This window comes from Panicum virgatum, chromosome 9N (assembly GCF_016808335.1).
Source record: "Panicum virgatum strain AP13 chromosome 9N, P.virgatum_v5, whole genome shotgun sequence".
NCBI classification, from domain to species: Eukaryota; Viridiplantae; Streptophyta; class Magnoliopsida; order Poales; family Poaceae; genus Panicum; species Panicum virgatum.
The window spans coordinates 58,808,395-58,833,734 of record NC_053153.1 but is presented as its reverse complement, the minus strand read 5'-3'; the positions used below and the strand labels follow the sequence as shown (position 1 = coordinate 58,833,734).

The 25,340-nt window shown below is 49.7% G+C and overlaps 2 protein-coding genes across 4 annotated transcripts; both read left to right on the top strand.

The window, feature by feature from the left end:
• Positions 1-9,765: 9,765 nt before the first annotated feature.
• On the top strand, positions 9,766-14,551 carry LOC120689803 (nuclear transport factor 2-like). Its single transcript, XM_039972210.1, has 9 exons — positions 9,766-9,931; positions 11,208-11,260; positions 11,341-11,478; positions 11,574-12,116; positions 12,304-12,490; positions 12,572-12,693; positions 12,767-12,832; positions 13,169-13,232; positions 13,590-14,551. Exons 2-9 carry the CDS (start codon positions 11,210-11,212, stop codon positions 14,147-14,149), a joined length of 1,731 nt encoding a protein of 576 aa, XP_039828144.1. The 5' UTR covers positions 9,766-9,931; positions 11,208-11,209; the 3' UTR covers positions 14,150-14,551.
• Positions 14,552-21,114: 6,563 nt separating this feature from the next.
• Positions 21,115-25,274, top strand: LOC120693433 (ninja-family protein 6-like). 3 transcript variants are annotated; one of them, XM_039976862.1, is made up of 3 exons: positions 21,115-22,014; positions 24,519-24,952; positions 24,992-25,274. In XM_039976862.1, the coding sequence occupies exons 1-2, from the start codon at positions 21,516-21,518 to the stop codon at positions 24,938-24,940; spliced, it is 921 nt and encodes a 306-aa protein (XP_039832796.1). In that variant the 5' UTR covers positions 21,115-21,515; the 3' UTR covers positions 24,941-24,952; positions 24,992-25,274. The 3 variants fall into 3 exon arrangements, with proteins under 3 accessions (XP_039832796.1, XP_039832795.1, XP_039832797.1); XM_039976861.1 differs by having other exon boundaries at positions 21,116-22,014; positions 24,519-24,947; positions 24,987-25,274; XM_039976863.1 differs by having other exon boundaries at positions 21,149-21,239; positions 21,309-22,014; positions 24,519-25,274.
• The last annotated feature ends 66 nt before the right edge of the window (positions 25,275-25,340 follow it).

Here is a 25,340-nt window from a genome sequence, read left to right as displayed (position 1 = left end):
TCGGCCGTCACGTGGTTCACCCTGCCCTGTGCTGGCGCCCTGGGCTGAGCTGGGCGCCCCTGCTGTCCCGCCTGCGCCTTCCGGGGGCAAGCGTTGGCGTAGTGCCCCGGCTGGCCGCAGTGAAAGCAGGTGCGAGGAGGTCCCTGAGCCTGCTGTCCGGTAGGAGCTGCCGGACGTGGAGCCTGTGGTGCCGGTGGAGCTGGTGGAGCACGAGCCGGAGGTGCCGGTAACCTCGGGCCCTGACCTGCCTGCTGCTGTCGAGGCGGGTACTGCTGCGGTGGCCTCTGCTGGTACTGCTGAGGAGGCCGGTACTGAGGCTGGTACTGCTGGGGCTGCTGGAGTCGAGGACGAGTGTTGCTGCCGGAAGCAACGGGGACAACCTTCCTCTTCTTGTCCTCCATCTCCAGGTGCTTACGCTCAGTGTTGAGCGCACTGTCAACCAGATGGTTGAAGTCGTCGAAGCGGAGGTTGAGCAGCGCGTACTGGAGGTAGTCCTCAAGACCCTCCATGAAGTGCTCCTGCTTCTTGCGGTCATCCGCAACCTCGGCAGGGGCGTAGCGTGCCAGCTGAAGAAAGCGATCACGATACTCCGTGACCGACATAGTCCCCTGAATTCACAAAGTCAGATCGATATCGGAAGATTAACTCAAGATTCATAAGGATAGAACAAGGAGCATTAGCTCAAAAGAAACCGTTGAATGATTATACTTAAGATTACCTGCTTCAGTGCAAGGAACTCCTTCTGTTTCATCTTCATAACGCCCGCGGGGACGTTGTGGCTGCGGAAACGCTCCCTGAACTGGAGCCAGGTGAGAGACTCGCGGTCATGGACCGGGTGGGACTCCCACCAGTCCAAAGCTGCCCCTCGCAGCTGTCCTGCTGCGTACAAGACGCGCTCACGATCATCGCACTGGGCGATGTCCAGCTGACGCTCCACTGCACGGAGCCAGTCGTCAGCCTGAAGAGGGTCGGACGTGTGAGAGAACGTCGGCGGGTGACCCCTCAGGAACTCAGCACGCCTGTCGCGAGGCTGCGGCGGTGGAGGAGGCGGAGGCTGAGTGTGAGCGTGCTGAAGAGCCTGAACAGTGTTGTTCAGGGTAGCCATCATCTGCATCTGGAGCTGGAAGTACTGCTCCGGAGTCAAAGGCGGAGGCATCGGGATCCCAGTACCCTGGTTGTTCTGACCCTGCTGCTGGCCAGAACCTGAACCGGTGCTCCTGGTGTTCACCATCTGATTTGACCAAAAGATTTCACGAGTAAGGATATTGCAGGAATAAATTCAGATGGACATGATAACTCTTTGCGGAAAAAGACTCAGCCATGATAAAGTAGACAGGATAGAGTGGACCTTTTTACCCCCAACGATCTAACTCATTTTATTAATTAGTTAACTTTAGCATCTGAGTGATTTTCTTTAAACAAATTTAAACTACTATGCTATGCAATCAGTCAAAAATCCAAATCAAGCATGTAGCATAATAACAAGCAGACAATTTTCACGACTTAGCCGAGTTTGGCAAAAGACTCGACTAACACAACGCGTCGCAGAACGTGCTATCGTGTTATTATAAAAAGGTCACCTAGCTAACTCATGGTGGTCAGATGACTGATTCAGGCCAAAATCTACGAAACTATTCTTCAGAGAGAGAAATCAAGGCGAGAAGGGTAAAAGTTCAAGAAGTCAAGGGGTATAATAGTAAAATAGTTTCAGCAGGCAAGGATTGGTGAGAAAAAGTCCTAAAACTCGACCAGTTCTATCTAGGCTTCGTCCTACAGTCGATATGGCTCTGATACCACTCTGTAACACCCGGTTTATAAAAGAACATAAACCGAGCAATCATATACGTGCCAGGATCAAGTCACACGTATATACAACAGAATGAACAGTATATCATAGCACATATCACGTAAAAAGACATAATAAAGCGAATACGAATGTTATTTATTACAATAATGACAAAATGTCTGATACAGCGGAAGCGAAGTACAAAAAATACGATAAAGCTCTCCGAAGCTGAAGCAGGGCGCCACAGGGACGTCGACTGGGAGACGAAGCACCTAGAAGTCCTCGTAGTCCTGGTAGCGCTGGACGAACTCCCTCGTGTCGGCAGGAACTGAGCAGCAGTAGCGTAGCCAAGAGGAAAAAGTAGAGAAGAGGCAAGGGTGAGTACACAACTTGTACTCAACAAGTATAACACAAACTATGAGGCTCTAGGCTGGCTGACTCAACTGCATTAGCTTTTAAGTGTTGGCAAAATTTTATTAAAACTATTACTACGAGTTGATGAATTACCATTAACCCAGTTACATAGTAATTAATCAGAATTAATTACACTACTACTGAGAACCATACCAAAACCAAGCCACCAAGGTAAACCCCGAGAAGCACCTCCCTCGTCGGAAGGAGATAACTTCACTAATCAAAAGGAGGATCTGGGCCGCTCATAACCGTGAGCACGGCTAGTATACCAGTTTTACACTCTGCAGAGGTTGCACATCTTTACCCACAAGTCGTGAGCTACGCCAGTTGTTCATCACACTTCCTTAGGTGAGATGGCCAGCGACTCACTACGAGGCCTTTAAAAAGAATCTCGTTGGTAAGGCGTAACCGCGAGAGTTAGGTCGGCGACGATGGGGCCCACCTCCGGGGGTACAAGCACAGGAGCGCAATCCAAGCACAGACCAAGCCGGAGGAGCAGGGACCATTGAAGCTTACTACTCTTGCCCCGCAAGTAAGTTACTCCAAACCAAAAAGATCTAGTTATTACGCCAAGTCTATCCCATTCTAGCCTTGTGGTAGCGCTGTTGTCCCAGGTTGTCGCTCTATGAACCGGTCCTTATGGAGAGTGGCCAACCAAGCACTAAGCACCGTGCTGGCCCCCTAAACCATGTTTCTAAAAAAACATCTTTTAACGAGAAGTGAGCCACTCAAGCCACACAGAGTGCCACTCTCAGGATTAGATTCAAGTAAACCATTAATCAAATTAATTAAAAAAGGACCAGAGTGTGTTATAGCGCAGCGACCTAGCACAACTAACCAAAATGCAACCCAAAGGCATATATAAAGGATATAAACTGGCTAGGAAATCCTTATAGGCATACAGTATTAAAATGCAGTATGAAATTGTAATTAAAGTGATAGGTTGTTCATGTTATACTTGCCTTCCTCGTACTGCTCTGGCTGCTGCTCAAAGTGCTCGGAAGACGGCTGCTCCGGGTACTGGTACTGGGGCTCCTCAACTGGATCAGCGTCTACTCACGAACACATGGCCAAAACAATGCACGAAAATAAGCATACAAACAAACATTAATAAAAACTAAGAAACAGTACATCAATACATAAAAACAGCACACTAAACTAGTCTAATACTGTTCTACGCGTTACAACGATCGCGTGGATATAAAGAACGCTAAAAACGGAGCTAAAACGCATAATCTAGGCTAAAAACAAGTTCTAGGGGCTTATTTGTAATAAAACTGAAGTTCCAGGGGCTTTTCTGCTAAAACCGAGGACTAAAACGCAAAAACCGGAAAGATCCGAGGACCAACGCGTAAAAAGACCCTAACTGGACGGCGGGTTCTATTCTAAGAAAAGCCAGGGGGTTATCTGCTAAAAACTGGGCTCAACTGTAAATATTTTTGAAAGCGCCTGGACTGCGGGTTGAATCTCAGAAAACTAAAGGGCTCTTTAGCAAAAGTACCGGCCGAACCGGTACCTTTGATTTCCAGCCGTCGGATTGAGATCTGGTGGCTTAGATCTAATGCTACCCCAGTCTAATCTCGAGCGTCGAAACCAGATCGGGCGGCTGGGGGGTTTGGGCGCGTGGGGGCGGCGGCGTGTCACCGCCGGCGGCTCTGTTTTGCGGTGGCGCGGGCTGAGCTCGCCGGAGTTCGCCATTTCCGGCCCTCCGGGGGTGGTTTTGAGCGGGGCTGGGGTCTAGGGGCGTCTAGGCGTCAAGCACAAACCACCTGAGGGGTTGACAGGGTTCGGGAAAGGCCGGAGCGTGGATGGCAAGGGTGGTGGTGGCTCTGCGCCCTGGCGAGACTCGCCGGCGCGGACCGCAGCGGCGGCCAGGGGTCAGATGAGAACCAAGGGCCACACCAGCTAGCGCAAAAGGAAGCGGGAGGTAACGGGGTGCTCACCGAGGGCTTGGGGAGGCTGATTGCGCGGCGCAGGGAACCGGCGGCGAGGTCCGGGCGGCGCTCGGACGAAGCTCGGCGGCGTGGTCGAAGCAGGGGTCGTGGCGGGGTGTAGCGGGCCCGGAGACGCTCCAGAGGTCGAGGCGGAGCCGGAGCGCTCCTCGGCCGGGGCTCCGGTGTGGCGGAGCGGCGCAGCCGCGGTGGCGCAGAGCTGCGGCACGGCGGAGCGGGGCGGTGCGGCGGCAGCTAGGTTTAGGGGCGGCGCTGCGGTGTGGGGATGGGGTTCCTGGGGGTGCGGCTGGGTGGTTAAAAGGCAGGGCCAGGCGGGGATTGCGGCGGGGCGCGGCTGGATGAGAATCCCGGCAAACTCGCCGGTGACTTCGGGCATCCGTTGCGCGGCGGGGGAAGAGAAGGAGCTGACTGGCGGGACCCACTGGTCAGCGGGCGGCGCGCGCGGTGCGGGCGAAGCAGGCCGCTGGGCTGAGGGAGGCGGCGTGGCGTGCGGGTGACGCGGGCCGTTGCGGGGCTCGGCTGGGCCGGGTGGAGAGCTGGGCCGCGCGGGGTTCGCCTGGGCCGAGCGAACCGGGCCGGGGGAGTGGCGAGCTGGGCCGGCCGGATGAAAGGGAGAGAGAGGAGACGGACCGGGCTGGGTTGACTTGGGCCGGGTTTGGGTTTTGGCTGGTTTTGGGTTTTTTCCTTTCTATTTCTCTTACTTTTCTAAATCTAATTCAAACAAAGTTTGAATTCAAATTCAAATTTGAATTCAAACCACACTCAAATAAAAGTATGCACCAGCATGAATGCAACAAAAATTTAAACCTATGATAAATTTTAATTACTCAAGGAACAAAAATTAGATTAAATGCCAACTAAACACAATAAACCTTAGAAAATTAAATAAAGCCAATTAATTTATTAATAAATACAGAAATTTAAAGTTAGGGTGTTACAGTCTCCGACAGGGACCCCGTCTTCACGTCGGCGTTCTGTCGTGAGATCATGCGCCTCACCGGCATCAAGCTCCACATGACCTCCGCGTTTCACCCGCAGTCGGACGGACAGACCAAGGCCGCCGACAAGGTCATCGTCATGTATCTCCGATGCCTCACGGGTGACCGTCCGAGGTAGTGGATTCGGTGGTTCTCGTGGGCTGAGTTCATCTACAACACGGCGTTCCAGACGGCGCTAAAGGACACGTCGTTCAAGATCGTCTACGGTGGTGACCCGCCCACGATCCGCTCATATGAGCCAGGCGACACCAAGGTTGCGGCCGTGGCAAAGTCCATGGAGGACCGCGATGAGCTGCTCGCCGACGTTCGTTACCGGCTGGAGCAAGCCCAAGCAGTGTACAAGGCGTACTACGACAAGCATCACAGAGAGATCCGCTTCGCGGTGGGCGACTGGGTCTGGCTACGTCTTCGTCAGCGCACCGCGGCGTCCCTGCAGGCTTCTACGACGGGCAAGCTCAAAGCCCGCTTCTACGGATCGTAACGCGTCGCCACCGTCATCAACGACATCGCCTACCGCCTGGAGCTGCCACCTCGCACCCGACTGCACGACGTCTTCCACGTCGGTCTCCTGAAGAAGTTCATCGGCGCGCCCCCAACGTCGCCACCGGCACTGCCGTCGATACACCACGGCGCCACTGTCCCGGAGCCTGACCGCGTCTCGCGTGTTCGCATGGCCCGGGGTGTTCGCCAGCTACTCGTCCACTGGAAGGGCGAACCTACTTCATCTGCATCGTGGGAAGATTTCGACACATTCATGGCGCGCTATCCTGTGTTCCAGCTCGAGGACGAGCTGTGCGTCGAGGGGGGGAGAGATGTCATGTGGGGCATCCAGTATAGGCACAGGCCACGCAATACGGCGCAGCAACCACCGGCGCAAAGTGGCTAGGCGCCATCTTCGGCAGGCAGCAGGCAGCGGCATGCAGGTTTCCTAGATTAGAGGAGTTGGTTTCCTTTTTGTTAGCAGCCGTGAGGCCTTCATATATCTTGTAATCGACACTGGTTTGGATTAAGCAAGGAACACCTATCCCCAACCTCTCCCTCTCTACTCTTAATCTCATCCCCTTCATCATTGAGCAGTTAGGCAAAAACTCTAGCGCTCCTACCCGCCGAGACTACGAGCTACGTAGTCGAGGTCTCGCTGTCTTGGGCGCCGAGGCCCTTGACAGATGGTCGCGGGAGGTGGAAGGGAGCGAGGAGCGGCGCGGGAGGGCGGAAGCGGCGCGGGACCCACGAGATGGCGAGGCGGAGCGGATAGCAATTTTTGTCGAGTGATAGGGAGGGGATGGCGAGTGGGATAACCAGGCGACATTGATAGAGAGTTTGTTGGATCGCTGTTTCTTCATGTTTTTCCCAAATTTACCGATCCATATGCCTTTAGAGAGGCTGTAGGAGAGTAGTTGAGTTTGTCTACCTCTCATTTATTTCTCCCTTCCTCTTTTTTAGTCACTTGATCTAAATAGAAGGCGACTCAAATTTAGTCACTGCTTTCAGGTCTGCTTGGTTGGATGCTCAAATATTGGCATATCAAAATATGGGCATGCCAAAATATAGGCATGCTAACTTTTTACCAAAATTTTGGTAAGTCTATAATAGTATTTGGCTAGGTGGTCTGCTTTCCTGGCTTTCAAGTTTCAACCAAATGATTACCAAAATTTGTGGATTTCTGATATTTTGGTATGCCAACATTTTAAAAGCGAACCAATCAGACTCCTAGTCATTTGATCCAACAATTGACCATCAGCAAGTTTTATAAAAACCCTCTTTTATTGGGTTGTGACTAATAATCGCCATCCAAATATTTTCATATAACCCCTTAGTTTCATATAATATTTACATACAACCCTTTAATTTGGATCGTGATTAATTTGAATATTTGCAAAGTACCTCTAGAATTTTACATATAACCTCCTAATTCGGGTCGTGATTAATAATCATAATCTAAATATTTGAAAAGTACCCCCCTACTATATTTATATAGATTCCTGGTTTTCCCTATCCGTGTTGGTAAGGCCGTCGGTACTTTTACAACTGTAGCTGCATAATAACGGAATAACCATCGACAGACCATGATGCATTTCCTTGTAAAATATTGTGTTTAGAGAACGGGTTGGCGCTTGAGTCTATTTCCACGTCTAAAAAGATATTGTGTTTAGAGAAAACATCTTTCAATTCTCACTTTTGCTGACGATATTTTCTTATAATGTTTTTTATCTGCACTCTTTATTCTCTCTCTCTCTCTCTCTCTCTCTATTTTCACTTGGCCTCCCAAGTGAGCTAAATATGCTTTGACTGGATCAAGGTAAATCTAGCTCAACATGATGTACTTTTGCATGTTAATTCCATGATGAGCAATATATTTGCTGAGTTAATGTTGACCATTTTTTTTGGCTAAATTAAAATCTTATCGGGTGGGGATCCTTAAATCCACCTAACAGTAAACTAATTATAGAGAAAAAGATAATTTGTACAGAATGATTTAAGTATTCTAAGATAAAACTAGAAAGTTCGGTTTATCTGAAGAAATATTTTTCGACAAATCGAACCCTTACTTGAACATGTTTTTTCATTGCTTCACTGGCCATCATGAATCCTGTAGGTCTGACTGGAGTATAAAAAGTTGGAAAAAATCTATTTTTGACCCCTAAACTCTTCGCAAAGTCCAACTTTAACCCCCAACTATAAAACCGGACACAACAGACACCCCAACTTCTAATACCGTGCAACTTTGGCCAACCGACCCCTTCTGGGTGGTATTGTGATGACATGGCAGTGGTTTTGCTTTTTTTTTCCAACTAAGCCATGACGTGGCTGGGCCCACATGTCATACCCATTCTCTCTATCCCTTCTTCACTCCCGACGCCACCATCTTCGCTCGACGGTGAGGCGGCGCGGAGTAGGCGGCTCAGCGGCACACGCGGTGGCGGAGGCGCGAGGGCGCGGCGGCAAAGGCAGGCACCGCGCCTGATAAGCGGAGCGGGGCTCATTCTTCTCCCCTTTCTCCCCCTCCTCCTCGCCTCTCGCCGGCGGGCACCACGTCGCCGGCGAGCACCGGCCGGGAGCGCGGCATCCCGCTCCCGAGCGCACCTCGCTCCTCTCTCCCTCCCCTTTAAAAGCCACGACTGGCCTCCGCTCAAATCCCAGCCCCTTGGCCTCCATTAGCCGCCGCCACCACCGAGTTCCCTCGCTGTCGCCGTTGATTTCGCCGCCGGTGAGACGACCCACTTCGATTCCTCGCGCCCACACCATCCTCTCTGCCTCGCACACACTTTAAAGGGGAGGATGCTTCGCGTGGAGGCGATGCCGAGCAGCTTGAGCTCGCCCACAGCCGAGCAGCTCGCCGGAGATGGCTAATCTCGCGCCACAGCGGTGGAGCGGGCAGAGGGCGGGGGCTGCAGCGCCTGGCGGCGGCGCCAGGCCGCGGGCCGCCTGCTCCCCGCACGGTTAGAGGAGGAGGGGGCGGGGCCTGCAGCGCCCAGCGGCGGCGCCAGGCCGCGGGCTGCCTGCTCCCCGTGCGGCCAGAGGAGGAGGGAGGGGGCTGCAGCGCCCGGCGGCGGCGCCAGGCCGTGGGCCGCCTGCTCCCCACACAGGAACAGGAGAAGGGAGACAGGGGTAGCAGCATCCCGGCGGCGCTCACGGATGCGGTCGAGCGCTTGCACAGCAGCGAGAACGCCGTCTCCGCACGGGTCGCGGCAATCATCGTCTCCAAGCTCCGGGAGCTCCGCACGCTCGTGCTCTAGCACAACGCGCCGTGTGCGCGCACTGGAACTGCATCACGCCGCCGTCGGTCGTCGTCGTGGCCGCGTGCCTGGCAAAGGGCAGCAGGGGGCGGTACCGGCCACAGGCGCAATGCGGCGGCCGGAGGGGGTGTGGGTTGGGTGGAGATGGGGAAGAAGAAAGGGAAAGTGACGGGAGAGAGAAGGGGAGAGCCAGCGTGGCAGGTCAAACCCACTCCACGTCAGCACGAAACCACCTAAAACGAGCACAAGTGCCAAAGTTGCATGGTATTAGAAGTTGGGGTGTTTGTTGTGCCCGGTTTCGTAGTTGGGAGTTAAAGTTGGACTTTGCGAAGAGTTGAGGGGTCAAAAATGGACTTTTTCCTAAAAAGTTTTTAGTAGAAGAAATGTTTTGGGTAAGCAAAAAAGATCTATAGACTAGTGGTTTCAGAGCCTCGGTAATTCTTTAGTTTCTAAATTTGATTCTTCGTGGGAGTGAATATTCTAAAATTTAATGGTAATATGTTTTCAATGGTAGACAACATTTCTGACGACAGCGAGTGTCAGTGGTAATTTCATCAATTTTGGCTTAGTCTCCAAAAATGCTAGTAGAAGTAAATGTAAGTATCTAATTACACTGTGTAATCTAAAAACAGTATTTCGAGTAAAATTTACCGTATTCGAGCTCATCAAGTACCAGTTTGTACCTCCGCCAGGTCCCAGTCCCTTTTCGCACCCCAGACAAGTGGACCCCATGAGTCAGAGCCACACCAGCGCTAGAAATCGCGACGCGACGGCGGAGGGGCCGAGGGGTTCCGGTAAAAACCACACGAGTACCCGTACAAAACAAAACCCTTTTTCCCAGCCTTTTAAACCCCCCACTCCTCGGCCCCGTGTAAAACTACCCTTGTTCGCCGCCGCCGCCGCCGCCTCCTCCCTTCGCCCTCAGCCTTTCCTAGGGTTTCCTCCCGGCTACGCTCCGCGGCCGGCGGCGGCGTCGGCGAGACCCGCCCGCCCTCCCGCCTCCAACACGGTCGCAGCCGCGCCGCCCTCTCCGCGCCGAGCAAGGTATTTCGCCTCTTCGGCTCTCTCTTCCCCTTCACGTGTGGCGATCTCTCCGTCCTGTGGGTTTTGATCCGTCTCGCGATTGCTTAGCGTCGGGAAATGTCAGAGGGAGGGTTTTGTGGGGGCTCGTGCCACCGCCGGGATTTCATGCCCGTCTCGCAAGGGGGCATTGAAGGGGCGCGCGGCGCTCGCTGTGGTGCTACTTGCTAGTGGGTCAAGTTTTCATTTTGGATTCATATCCGTTCCTGCCCATGTACTTGCTCGATCGGGAGAGTTAATAAAACGCTTTTGAGGGTCCAACGATTTTGTTTTGTCTTTTTTCTGAGGACTGGAATGATTGATTCAATCGTCGAGTTTGCAGTCCCCGCAATTTTGCTTAGCGCAACTTCCTATTCCTCTCCTGATTCGCTTAATCTTGATTTCGATGGATGTGGCTTTAGTGATCGGTTACGTCATGCTATGTCTGTGCTCATCGGTATTAGTGAACGGCATAGAAATTTCTTCTTTTCATGTACAAATTGGCCCCATCATGATTAATATCCAGACAGATCGCAAGGTTCTGCATTGCCTTTTTGATATGTTTGATGTGATCCTCAGGACTCAGGACATATCTGATGGAATCTATTGTGTAACAAATCATGTTTATTGGTAACTGTTGTTCATTCTTCAATCAAGTGTCATTTTTTAGGATTACACCCGGTTGGAGGTCTTTCACAAGTCTTTTGAGGGCTTGGCTGCCTTCATTTTGAACTTGTTGATGCATATGCAAATGTGTCACTCTATCGACTGATACTCTGGTGATGTTGGTCTTTACACTGGGGGAAGTGGGTTATGTTGACTGATCTAGAATGTTATGGTCTTTAGCATTTCAGTTGCTATTTGATCAATTTCTGAAAACTAGACTTGTTATACATGTTAGGATAAATGAAAAAAAGAACAATTCTTATGTAAGACATATCAAGGAAATCTTTATTCCAGCACCTTTTCCTTTTTCTGCCCTTGATTGTCCACTAGTACAGGCTGCATTTGTGGTTGTGGTTCTGGTGAGGCTGTATATAAGTCACTATTTACAATTGACTACTGAACTACAATTTTCTCAGTACATGTAGACGTGTCTTCTGACCTTTCTCTTGTCATGCTTAGTATCTCTACTTTTCTTGGTTTTGCAAATGTTGCTGGCAATCATCTTTATATGTCTTGGAACTTCTATACAAATCTGTTCCCTAATCATAATCATCTAACTATTATGGGCAAGGCACTAATCTGTTCTTCCCTTCAGCAATGGCAGGGCAAGCAGGGAACCCAGCAAACCATCATATAAGTCCCCACGTGGTAATCTGTGTTTCCATGTGTTTCAGTTCAGTACTTAGAATAGTTGCCAGGCTTGCTGAATGCTATTTTATTGTTTACAGATAAGCAGCGCTTTTGTTCAGCAATATTACCACATCCTACATGAGCAACCAGATCAAGTGCACAAGTTTTACCAAGAATCAAGTATGCTTGGTCGACCAGAGTCCAATGGAACCATGGTGGATGTAACCACCCTTGGTGTAAGTCCTAGTACCAGTATTTACTGACCTAATGCTGCAGTGGGCATACCCTCTGAAACTGTCTCTAACTCTTGGTGTATCCTTCTTCTGGACAGAACATCAATGAAAGAATTATGTCTATGAACTTCGGGAGCTTCTTAATAGAGATAGAGACGGCGGATGCACAGTTATCTCACAAGGATGGGGTGCTCATTGTGGTAACTGGATCCCTGACTTCAGATGATGGCGTCTGCCGTAGGTTTACCCAGTCGTTCTTCCTAGCTCCGCAAGAAGCTGGTGGCTATTTTGTTCTCAATGATGTGTTTAGGTTTATATCAGAAAGGAAACCTGCTGAGATTACTCAAGTTGGTGCTCAAGAAAATGAAAGTGGTCAGAATGGTATATCTGCATCTGAAACATGTTCAGCATTACCAGAACCTACTCCAGCTGACAAGAGTGTGATCTTGGACCATGTGACAGCTGAGAATATTGTCACAGAGAGGCAAATTAGTAATCCCTCTGTTAATGGAACTGCTGTTGAAAATAATGTTAGTGTTGAGCCAACTGTGCAAGTGGTCAAAGAGGATCCCAAAAAGGCTCCAGTTGCTGCTCCTCCCCCTCCTCAGACAGATGTTACTAAGAAATCTTATGCATCCATTGTGAGTTATTTATCATTCTATTCAGTTTGTTGTGATGCTCAGCTTGCTATTTTTAATGACTCTACTACCTTAGTGCTGATGCCTAGGTCTTAGTGTTGTGCAGAAGTGATTTGGCTTGGATCACTTTATGGACTTCTATATAGTTTGCTTCTTCTAATTACGTTCCTGTTATGATTTTACTTCACAGGTGAAGGACATGAAGGAGGGCCCACCGACTCCACCAGTTGCCAAAACAACTCCAGTTCCCAAGCAAAAGCCAGCTCCTAAGCCAGCGTCCAAGGCTGTTGAAGGTCCGGAAAAAGCATCCGTGAAACCTGCCCAGGCTAATGAAACCAGTGATATGATTGTTGCCCAAAACAACTCTTCTCGCAGTGGTTAGTTTTGCTTCTGATCTTGGCATTGCGGTCCTATTGGCACTATTATCAATACTGACATTGTATTTACTTGACCTGCAGAGCAAGGCTATTCAATTTTTGTCAAGAATTTGCCTTTTCGTGCTAATGTCGAAATTGTTGAGGAGGAATTTAAGAAATTTGGCGCTATAAAGCCAGGTGGCGTCCAAGTCAGGCACAATAAGGTTAGAACTTTTGGTTTTGGTTCTATTTGTGATGACATTTAGTTTTAAACAATTCTTTGCTGCGTTGGTGCAGAGTGATCGTTTTGTCTTTGGCTTTGTCGAGTACGAGTCCCAGCAGTCTATGCAAGCAGCAATTGAGGTTAGCCTTTTCATCCAGTTCTTATCATTGACTGTTTATACGAGTTAGTCTGCTTTCTGGACCTTACCATACCTGACCAGTGGAAATTTACGTGCTGTAATCAAGGCCATCCTTTTTTTGAATCATTATTTTCTTATGGTTCTGAAAATTTTAAGCACCTAAGAGTGCATGTATACTGGGATTCACTAAATGTGTGGATTGTGCAGCTGAATGTGTATTTCTGATAACAGCTGAATGATTTTCTGCCTGATGACTATAGTGATTGTGATATTATAACATGATATCTTCTCTATAACAGTTGTGATGATGTTTTGTTATTTTATTTTGTATCTACAGGCATCTCCAATTCGTATGGAGGATAAAGAAGTTCAAATTGAGGCGAAAAGGACCAATTCGCGAGGTAGGCAATCTACATGATCTGAATAGTAGTAAACTACTTAGAGGTTTATGTTAATATGTATCAATTTGATAATTTAGCTGTGCCAAAATCTTCCTGTTTTGTACCAAGCTTCTCCAGATTGTTCAACATGTTAAAATGGTTGCATGTCTTGCAAATTAGTGTAGAGGAAATGGCGATATACTTTTAGGTGCTACCTGCTTACCTTGTTATTATTAATTATTGGTTGATGTTATTTATAAGTGGGTATTTCAAATTATATTATTCCATTATTTGTGCTGGGTATTCTTAAACACTTGGAAGCTATTTGTTGGTTTATGCAAATGTTCAATGGGCTCAAGGCTTTGTACAATGGTGTAGGTGGCCGTTTCCAATCTGGCAGGGGAGGGTACCATGGTGATAACTTCAGGGGACGTGGCGGCGGCTATATGGACAATGCAAACTATAGAGGCGGTGACAACTTCAACCGACGGAATGAAGAGAACTTCAACCGCAGGAATGAAGGCGAGAACTACAACCGCAGGAATGAAGGCGAGAGCTACAACCGCAGGAATGATGGGGAGAGCTACAACCACAGGAACGATGGTGAGGGCTACAATCGCAGGAACGATGGTGATAGCTACAACCGCAGGAACGACGGTGAGAACTACAACCGCAGGAATGACGGTGAGAACTACAACAGAAGGAACGACGGTGGTGAGATCTTCAACCGCAGGAACGACGGCGGCGAGAACTTCAACCGAAGGAACAACTTCAGAAATCAGAATGAGTTCTCTAGTCGCGGACGGGGGCCACCTCCACCAGGGAATGGTTACCACCAGAACGGGAATGGTATCTACCCAGTTCGCCACTTCCAGAATGGGAATGGGAGGTTTGGCCGTGTCAGCAGTGGCCCTAAGCAATCACCAGTTGCTGCGTAGAGGCATCAGGTATCAAAGTAGGAAGCTTAAGGTGATTATTTATAGTAGGAGCATTGCTGATCAGGCGCCTTCCGGTGGGCATATCAAATTTTTGTGCTGAGTTGGGTCCCAAAGAGTTTAGTAGTGGCATTCGTCCGTCCATTGGTGGTTGGTGAGTTTTGTTGCCGTTGACAAACCTTGTCAGCTGGTTGTTGGACTGGTGGCCCATAGTTTGTGTCATCTGCCTATTAGGATTTGGAGATTGGACTCTAATCTTATGAGGTGGTGCATGCAGAAATGTGTCCATGTTTACTTCCGCTGTCATTACAGGCGAAGCCTTGCTTAGTTCTGCATCTATACTGCTGCTGTTGCTATTTCTTTACATGCAGCTATTAGTAACAGCATCACCTGTGTTCCTTTTCAGTTGACCTGTGTTCCTTTTCAGTTGCCGTCTTGAAATATGTGCTGCTGGTTCGCGAATGGAAGCTGCCAGCCATGTTTTAGAACACTTGTATGTTCAAAATGAAGATAGATTCTTTTACATGAAGTCGAACTAGATTCGGTATCCTCCTTGTATGATCTGGGAGGGGAAACAAAATTCACCTATCAGTGAGTGAGAAGACCAGAAGAAAAAAAAGGCAGCCATAATCCTTGCATTGTGGCCTGTTTACGTCCTGATGTTTGGAAGCTGCCAGCCGTAATCCTTGCATTGTGGCCTGTTTACGTCCTGATGTTTGGAAGCAGCAGGGAGCTCAAATATGATCGATTATTCTGTATTTTTTTGTTTAATTGATTAGTGCTGTATGGTTGGTTGCGTGCACAGCCTATTTGTTGACGGCACGCGTCGCGTGTAACAACGCCGGCTGGTGTCATGGCGTGCGGCGAAATCTATGCTTTGAGAATTGAGATCGCTGGCTGGCTTGACCCGTGCAACTTTAGTAGACCTGCTCTTATAACACATACCACTGTTATGATAACAGTAACAGCCGCCTCGTCCCAACAGTTCGTTTTGGCTTTTGGCGAATGCGTGGTCTTCTCGAGCTGGGGCTGGGCAGCTGAATCCTGCTGCTGCTACTGCTAGTGGCGAGGTCACACCTGCCGCGAGCAGCGCTGGCGACGGCGACGCATCGAGGCGCAGGAAGCTGGATTCGCTCCCCCCCCCCCCCCCCCCCCCCCCCCCCCCGCACCGCTCGAAAGCGACGCTCGAAAAAGACGGTCCACGGCGGCGGGGCAGCCGTCCGCCGTGGCTGCGTCAATGCGTGGCGGGCCGACTGGCCGTGTCCGTCCGCGTCGACCGGTCAGAATCGACGGCCGCTGCCGCTCAAGTGGGCGCTGCTGGCTGGCTGGCTGGACGTGACCGCTGGCGCCGAGGGAATTTTTTTTATATTTTAACCCTTTTAAAACTAATATTTTATAAATAACCTCTCTCAAACTAAAATTCCAAGAAGTAGCTCTTTTGGTCACGCCACGGAACTTGGCGTGACTTATAATTGAGTCGCGCCATTGCATGTGGTGTGACTCAACTGCCACGACGGCGCGACCCGAGATCGATTTTCACGTGGTGCTGACGAAGTGAAATGAGCTGAGCTAGTCACGCCAAGTTGCATGGCGCGACCCAACATTGAGTCACACCAGAATGCATGGCGTGACCCAAGAAGGCCGCTACCAGTGCGCAAAAATACAATCCGTTTAGCCATATTTCGTTATTTGTTTTAATTTGTAAATGATCTCCTAAATTCTTGAAACTTGACATACACAATATATAAAGTGTCTGCATTCCATTTTAACTATTTGCACTCCAATACATTATGTGGGAAATGAGAAATCCAATTTCTAATTATGATAAATGGTTAGGCTTAGCATATGTGCAGAATTACACTTAGCATAACTAGAATTTTGATTTTTCATTTTCTACATAATATATTGGAGTGAAAATGCTTAAAATGGAACACAAATACTTTATATATTGTACCTGTTAAGTTTCAAGAATTTAGGAGACTGTTTGGTAATTAAAACAAATAACGAAATATGACTAAACGGATTGTATTTTTGCGCACTTAAAAGCAGCCTCCTTGGCTACTCACGGCAGCATGCTTAACACCCCGGAAACTAGACACACCCTATATTATTCTAATAACGGATGAACCCGAAGTTTAATTAACTAATAAGCAATACAATTACAACAGTCATATAAAATTTTTTCCCTCGAGACATCGTTAGATGCGAGTACTCATATGCAGGAACTCCACCGACTGGACTGACATATTATGAGATTAACAGAGTCTTTGCCCACCATAATAATGTTGATGAGAATATCCCTGTTAATATAAAAATAACTAGCCACATATCACACATACTCCATCCGTTCCAGAAAAAAACTGTTTGTTTAGAAAATTTCATACATTTTACTACTAGTGAAAAATGATCATGTTACCTCTAATTAAGGGCATATACAATAGTTAGACAGCATGCGTCTATATAAGTCCACGTAAGCAAAATGAGGTGATGTGACCATCATTAAATGAGAAAACAATGTGTTGTTGTCTACTATCTCGTCTACTACTCTGGCTTGCTCCCATTCAAAACAACATCAACTGTCAGCATCATCCATGCCATCAGCATGTGGCACTTGGTTTTAGAAGCTGCTACTGGACAGTTGCAAACCCGGATACTCCAGGTATAGCGGGCCAGGGTTCAGACATCCGATCCTCAGCACGGCCTCAAAAGAATCTAGCCGTTGTCGGAGTAGCCTATTTAGTGTTGGTGGAGAGTGCCTCCGGATCGGACGAACACTACCACAGTAAGGAAGTGCGCGAAGCAAACAACTCTGGACCAAACGTGTAACGTCCCGGTCCGGGATAACGGCTAAGATCCACTCTACACGTTGAGTGAACCACACCTGCTAATTAACTCTCTTGCGCTTTCGTTCTCGCTTCGCGCAAAAGGTTGCAACCGGAGTTAATAGCCTTCCCAGGCTCAGCTATTTAAGCTGGTCTGCCTCAGTATCGGTAACCGATATGGGACTAAGCCTCGGGTGAACAGTGTCCCAGTAGCTACAGTAACCCCTCTTGCTACAGTGCCCACGGCCCAATACTATTCAGTTTGGCCTACTAGCCCACTTAAAGCCTGAGATGTCACATACACCCCCCTTAAGACTCGACGTCCTCGTCGAGACATCGAACCAGCTTACACATACGGGACAAAGGACGAGGATCTCCTCTCTTGGCTCACGATTGTATGTCCTAGTGCCAATCAACACATGTACACGTCTGTGCGTCCAGTGCTAACGGCGCATCCCCGATGCCCGCGTACTGACCCGCACACGCCCGTGTACATACTGGGCCCGTGACCCACACCAACCCGTGCAACCGCGAGAGTCGGCTCTGATACCACTGTAACATCCCGGCCCGGGATAACGGCTAAGATCTACTCTACACGTTGAGTAAACCACACCTGCTAATTAACTCCCTTGCACTTTCGTCCTCGCTTCGCGCAAAAGTTTGCAACTAAAGTTAATAGCCTTCCCAGGCTCAGCTATTTAAGCTGGTCTGCCTCGGTATCAGTAACCGACATGGGACTAAGCCTCGGGTGAACAGTGTCCCGAGCAGATACAGTACCCCCTCCTGCTACAGTACCCGCGGCCCAACACTATTTAATTTGGCCTACTGGCCCACTTAACAAGGCTGAGATGTCACAAAACACAAAGGCTTCGCTCAATCGAGCAGAATTCTCTCTATTCAATCTCCCTCATCAACGTACAGTAGATTGGGTATTTATAGGTGGCGGTTCACCTACCAATCCCCGTAATTACACTATGATGCCCCTAACAACTATATTCTTGGAATATTCCAAGGACAAGGCCGTATTTTTATATCACGTAGTGGATTACAGCTGGACTTCTACTGTTCCCCGGGCCCGGCTTCGTACGTCATCATATGTCAGCTCGGCCTTCGCTACCCTCGAGGGGCGCTGCTTCTGCTGTAGTTCTCGGGTCTTTGCCCGAATTTTTTAGTTTCTTCGCTTGGCTTTGCCAGGTGTCTTCGCCCAAGGGGCTTCGTCTCTTCGCATGGCTTCGCCAGGCGTCTTCGCCCGAGGGGCTTCGTCTATTCGCATGGCTTCGCTTGGCGTCTTCGCAAGGCTCCCTCTCCGGCTCTTCGCAAGGCTTCGCTTGATTGCTCGAACAGTGGACCCCGCATGGCTCCTTCGGCGCGCGGGCCTTCGGTGGATGGCCAAAGGTGGCGTCCCCAGCATTTAGTACTAGTTGGAACCACCAACCGGTACTAAATGGTTCCCAGGACACTGCACGCGTTAGTACTGCTCAATTTGCGGCCCGTAGTAACACTATCGAATGGCTCTTTTCTCTAATAGTGATAATGTATTAGAGTGCTAATGGTTAAAATGGAACGCAAACACTTTATATATTATTCCTATTAAGTTTTAAGAATTTAGGATATTGTTTGCTAATTAAAACAAATAAAGAAATATGGCTAAACAGATTATATTTTTTGCACTTGGAGGCTTGGTCACGCCATGCATGCCGACGTGACTGGTCAAGGAGGCTGTGAAAGTGCGCAAAAATACAATCCATTTAGTCAATTTCGTCATTTGTTTTAATTAGCAAACAGTCTTTTAAATTCTTGAAACTTAACCGGTACAATATATAGAGTATGTATGTTCCACTTTAAGCATTTGCACTCCAATATATTATGTAGGAAATAAAAAAATTCAATTTCTAATTATGCTAAGTGAATCCTGCACATAGGGCTATTTCTTGAAATTTTAGTTTGAAAATAATTATTTATAAAATATTAATTTTAAAAGGGTTAAAATATAAAAAAAATCGCGCCGAGGGAGGTCCTACCTCTCTGCTACTACTAGTAGCATAGCAGTAGTCTAGGCTCTGTCTGATTTTGTAGCATAGTTACTGATCATTAATTTGAGATATTAAATAAATTTAGTTTATGAAATTAATTCCACAATCCTTACGCTACTTCGCGAGACGGATCTAATGAGATATTTGACCACACAATTAGAAAATAATTATTGTAGTATTATTGTAGTAATTATAAATTAATTACCATCATTAGATTCGTTGCGAAAAATTACACCATCCGTAAAAAAAATTTACAAATAAATAAACTTAGTACTTTAAGTTTATATACGAAGATTCTTTTTTAGCGCCGCAAGCCCAACAAATTATAACAAACAGCGCGAGTGCCCAGGTTAGTTCTGCGGTCCCCGGTGGCGGACGGACGCCTGTCGCCGTCTGATTCGACCACGTGGTGCGGTGGCTCGCGTTGGTCGCTGGCGCCCTCCTCGGGCTCCGTCCGATCCGACAGCGCAAGTGGGCGGGCAGGGCGTGCCAGGACTTCCTATCTATCTTCTGCATGATAAATAAGCTATTCATCTTTAAAGTTCATTTTAATTTAATTATCTGTTATAAATATATTCAACATTTCAATAAAATTAACTTAATATTTTATTAAACATATTCAACATTTCTTTTTAAAATATTGAAACTATAAGAACAAAACATTGAAATTGGAAACATAAAAATGTTGAACAGATTTCTTCTCCGACGAGCTTGCCATTTTTTCTCTGGCGGCAGCGTGCGCAACGGCAGGAGCAGCAGCCGCAGCGCGCGGCAGCAGGCGAGCAGCAGCGCGTGCAGCAGCCTGCGTAGCAGCAGCACGCGCGCAGCATCAGCAGGCGCAGCAGCGTGCGGCAGCAGGCACGCAGCAGGAGCAGCAGCCGCAGCGCGCGGCAGCAGGCGAGCAGCCGCTTGCGCAGTAGCAGCACGCGCGCAGCGGGCGGGGCGGCGCGCGCAGCGGGCGGATCGAGGGGCGGCGGCGGCGGTGCAAGGTGAGGAAGAAGATTAGGGATGAGGAGATCAAATAAATAAGATGATTTGTACGAATCTTAAACAGTGAAAAGTAGATAAAAAATCTTTCAAAAAATATATATGATTTTCCGCGTGCCAGGCCGGCAGCGGCGTACGTGGCGGGTCGGGGCGCCGAGCACGACACCGAAAGGCGGGCTCGCCCGGCCCACTTGCCTGCCGCGCCATCATTTCTTTTTCTCTCTTGCTTCTTCTCGGATGCCGCCGCCTGGGACCCCGCGCCCCATCCCCTCCTCCCCGGCAACAGCAAGCGCCCAGCCAGTTGCAGCGCCACTTGTGCTCGTGTCATGGCGCAGGTGCGTGCTGACGCACTGCCACACGGCACGTCCGTACCTACTGCGCCGCTTGCGTTCCATTCCTCCACCATCGCACGCATCGCCCATCCTTCTCGCGCGGATTGACTAGATGACCGGAGGAATTTTTGAACACTAATTAAAAAATTAATTTCAGAACTCATTTGAAAATCGCGAGACGAATCTTTTTATGCCTTTGACCGCATCATTAGAACATATGAGTTACTGTAGCACTTATGACTAATCATACACTAATTAGAGTCAAAAAATTCATCTCGCCGTGTATATCCAAACTGTGTAATTAGTTTTGTTATTTAACTATATTTAGTACTCCATACATACGTGCAAGGGAGACACATAAATTTCGAGCGAAAATTTTTGGGACTAAACGCGCCCTCGTGGCCGAGCCGATGCAGGACGCGGCAGCAGGCGAGAGCAAAGCTTGTTCCAAGGGTCCGGCTCGGCTCGTGCTCGCCGACCCCGGCTCAGCCCAACACGTGTCGTCGCGGCCCGCCGCCCCGACACGCGGTCGCCCCCCACGCACCCGTCCCCGCCACCAAACACGGCTCCCCCCAATTATCTAGCGCCCCCACTTGCCCCGCGGCCGCGCTAATCAGCAATTAGTATATAATAATAAAATAAATACTCTCCCCATCGCCCAGAGAAAGAAAGCCTTTTCCTCCCCCAATCAATCGAACAGATTGCAGCAAGCCAATCGAGCGAGCATATTGGACGGCCACGTCCCTCCTCTCCCACCAATCCCACCCTTCCACCACCCCACCCTGCACCTCCAGCCAGAGAGAGAGATCTGATTGCTTCCCCCGCCGCGCTCTTATCTCCTCTCGCCCCCCCACCTCGCTTTCCAATCCGCTGCTCCTGTCACCATACCTTCTCCTCCCGATTCGCTTGGGGGCGGGAGGGGCGCCCGGGGCGGGGGGCTAGCGCGTCCGCCGCCTACCCGTTCGGCTCGCTGTTCTCTTCGGGTGCTGCCGGCGCCGAGGGAGATTCGGCGGCATGTGTCGCGGTTGCTAGCAGCGACCGGTCGGGGCTGAGCTCACCGCGGTGGTCCCGGGATTCGGCATGGATTCCTGATCGACCGCGCCGGAGCTTGTACTGCTGCTTCATTGCCTGGGTGGGACTGGGAAGCAGCCGCGCGCGCGCATCGTCCGGCGAAGCTAGCGGCGCGCCGGGGGGGATGGCGTCCAGGGACTTCCTGGGCGGCTTCGGCGGCGGGGGCGAGGGCGCGCGGCAGCGGCCGGGGGACGCGGCGGGCGCGGGCGAGTCGGACGACATCGAGCTCAGCCTCGGCCTCTCCCTCGGCGGCCGCTTCGGCACCGAGGCCAAGCGCCCGCGCCTCGCGCGCTCCTCCTCCATCGCCTCCGTCTGCTCCGTCTCCTCCCTCGACGGGGACGGGGACGCCGACCCGTCCCCGGCCGCGCCGCTGCCGCTGCTGCGCACCAGCTCGCTGCCCACCGAGACCGAGGAGGAGCGCTGGCGCCGCCGCGAGATGCAGAGCCGCAGGCGCCTCGAGGCGCGGCGGAAGCGCGTCGAGCGCCGGAACTCCATGGGCTCCTCCTCCCTGCCCTCGGCGCCGCCCAAGCCCGCCGCCGAGGCGCCCGCCGCCGCCAACGGCGTGCAGCTCAGGAGGTCCGTCGGCTCGCAGGGCAGCACTTCTGTCACCACCACGGAACAAGGTATCAAATACAAGGATATGAATCCTAATTGGCGCCTCTGCTTGGTTCTAGCTGCTCTATGCAGTATCGTGTTTAAATCTGACAATGGGCATGCATCTGCACCAAACCCGCACCAAACCAGACATGCATGTGCTCATTAATTAACCCACTCCGATCCACTCGTTCGTTTATAGAAGCCAAACCAGCCCAAACTGTAACTTTCGTCGCCCCGAACCAAACCAAACCAAACAAAAGATCTACAGGCTCAACCCATTAAAACCCATTTCCCAACCCACCAGCCCATCTGTGATCACTCGCGTGAACTCCTGCACTTGCTTCTGCTGCTCGGCCTACCACTGACCGACGACGCTGAACACCTCGCCCACCACCGACTCGACCCGCTCCGTGAGCGCCTCCGCGAAGGCCTTCCCGAGGAAGAAAGCGTCGAGGACGGCCTTGCTCCCGTTGTCACCTGCGCGACACCACCAGCAAGAGGACACAGTGAAACCCCAGCTCGAGTCGGGCTGCCCTCCTGCTCTGCTCCCCACGTGGACTCAGAGGGTACCTGGCTTGGGCTCGGGGCATGAGCCGCCGCCGCCGCCGCTACTCCGGGCCGCGAATTTGGGGAGCCTTCTGGTGGAGAAGGGGGAGGCGTGGCAGGGGGCTAAGGCCAGGAAGGGGACGCAACAGACGGGGGAGAGGGACGGCGGCAGCCACAGGCAGCGCGGCCCCCCTGTGGCGGTGGCCCGGGCTCCTGCAGCACCGGTGGCCCGGTCCCCTGCGACAGCGGCGGCGGCCCGGCGCGTCCCCTGCGGCGGTGGCGCCGACGGCGGCTCGGCGCCTTGGAGTGGCGGTGGCGCGGGTGGGATTTGGTCGATGGATTTGCGAGGAAGCAGCAGCCTGGACTGTGGCTTTGGGACTTTGGGTTGGAACCGTGGGTAAAGCCCATTAGCAAACCGAAACAAGCAGTCCAAAACCAAACTAAACTGAACTACTCCAAGCAATAGCTTGAACCGAACCAGCCCACCAGCTTGCTCAGCCTGTTTTCACCCAAATTGAATTGGCCCAACAAGAAAACCAAACCATGCAAACTGGTTCCACCCAAACCATTGTCAGGTTTAATCGTGTTCAGCTACCATGGCTTTGTTGCTAATGCTCTATTTCTCCGCTGTTTCTCGTGTTCAGCTAACACAGGATGCGTCCTTATTTTGCTATTACAACTTGATTTACGTTACTAATGCATCACTAGTCAGCAATTTAGGAATGGTTATGTGCACCAGATTTCGGAACTAGATGGGTTAGGTTCAAAATTTTGCCGTGTGCCACCCGAGTTCTCTAGACCAACACGTGTCCGACTAGCCACCCCGATTCTGAGTCCAGCGGTCCAGCCATCTATGCACCTGTCGCAGAAATTAGGGATTTGACCCTGCAACTCCTCAATCACCATAAGGATAACCAACTATACTCACATTTTATTTTTGCCTGGATCGTAGTTGTAAGGTGTGCTAACATGTGATCCGAGCTTTGGGCATTTCATAATGTGGCAGAGGAATGTAAAGTTGCCTAAGTAGAAGCAATCATAGCAAGGTTGCACTGCAGCATCCTTAATCACTTCAAACATTGCATCCCATAAGCTGTAGTTGTATTAGCAAGGAAACTTTTTGGGCACTGCGATTTGGAAGTCCAAACATGGCCCAAGTATATTGACAAGTTAGGATCAAAATTTGCAGTGTGCCCCCTGGTTTTGCTTGAATCATTGATTGGTGGCTAGTCTCAGGTTGTGTGGCTCACAGCCACACCTCCAGATCCAGGCAGCTTCGTTTTTGGCGTTTTATTTTGGATATTCTGGGATAAAATCCCCTATCACCTCAGTTGTTGAGTCTTAGCAGTAATAAACTATGCCAATTTTGGTATCCGTCAATGTGGCAACATGCGACTGAAACATTGCGACAGAGTGATAGTTGAGATGTAAAGTTCCATGTGCTGAACTAACCATAGCAAGTTATCTAGGGCCTTGGGGGTCATCATCTCAGAACATTGCATCCCACAAGTTCTAGTTGTGCTTTGGCAAGCCAAATTTTGAGCATTACATTCTGAAATCCAAACATGGCCAAAAAGAGAGTCATTTATATATGTGATGAATTCGGTGTTTGGGATTGTGATTATGAACAAAAATGTAGACAAAACGCTATCGTTGAAGCTTATATCAAGTCCGTAGCAAGGCTGCATATCAAAAGTTTCATTAATTTCAACCATTTGACCTTTGGTCTTTCTGAAGTCTCTTCTTTTCAACCATTTGACCTTTGGATCTTTCTGAAGTCTCTTCTTGAAGCACACCACATGATATTTGATTGATATTCCTTTCTGTTATTGGTAGTTGAACCAAATAATCTTTGCATTTTCAGTGTGATGATTGTTCTGTGAAGAAATGTTGAACAATCTTGTAAAAAAACAAACTGTTCCTCCAGTCTCTGCTTGCATTTCCCCCACCAGGAATCTCAAAGTCTTTGCTGCTGCCTTCCCAGGTATTGGTGGAAGTGCAGTTTGCCAGTCCACAGATGCAAAGAGTCCATCAACTTCGGATAATACAAATCAAAATAACATGCTTCCTCCAACCAAAGCAGTTGAGAAGCCACAAAATGGCACTTCCACAGAGCAACCTCGGCTTCGGACGCTTGGGTCCCTGACAATGAGAACGAGCAGCTGCAGCGATATCAGGAAGATCATGATGGAGGACATGCCAATGGTCTCATCCAAGGTGGAAGGTCCTAATGCCAGGAGGATAGATGGCTTCCTGTACAGGTACAAGAAAGGCGAGGATGTGAGGATAGTCTGCGTCTGCCATGGTAGCTTCCTCACTCCCGCAGAGTTTGTGAAGCACGCCGGCGGCGGTGACGTATCCAACCCGCTAAGGCATATCGTCGTCAACCCATCGCCGTTCTCGTGAAAAGAGGGTTACCCTGTCAACCCATCGCCGTTCTCGTGAAAAGAGGGTTACCCTGTTGTTGGTACCTATTGTTCTGTAACATGTAGGCTTCCCGTTTGAGAGTTAAACGGAAAGTCTCTGTATTTTACATAAATTGAGAATGACAGCAAATTCAAGAGATCGTCATCTGCAAAAGTTAGGCTTGTTTACAAATTGGAGATAATTTAGCAGTTGGTACAGGATATAAGTCTGGTACTCTGGGAGGACTTTCCTTGCATATTTTTCTTCTAGAATTGCTGGAGCACAATCAACAGGAACCGATCTTTTAATATTAATTTAACTGAATTTACTTTGACTGATGAAATTTGTTTTCTTTCACGATTTCTTCAAGCTCGTGACTGTACATAAAAAATAACAAAAA

Bases quoted from the DNA above. Each gene is read 5' to 3' on its own strand.
- LOC120689803 (XM_039972210.1), top strand. From the start codon at position 11,210: ATGGCAGGGCAAGCAGGGAACCCAGCAAACCATCATATAAGTCCCCAC. The intron at 11,261-11,340 runs GTAATCTGTGTT...TATTGTTTACAG, and splicing joins ATCATATAAGTCCCCACGTG to ATAAGCAGCGCTTTTGTTCA. The intron at 12,491-12,571 runs GTTAGTTTTGCT...CTTGACCTGCAG, and splicing joins AAACAACTCTTCTCGCAGTG to AGCAAGGCTATTCAATTTTT.
- LOC120693433 (XM_039976862.1), top strand. From the start codon at position 21,516: ATGGCGTCCAGGGACTTCCTGGGCGGCTTCGGCGGCGGGGGCGAGGGC. The intron at 22,015-24,518 runs GTATCAAATACA...CTGCCTTCCCAG, and splicing joins TGTCACCACCACGGAACAAG to GTATTGGTGGAAGTGCAGTT.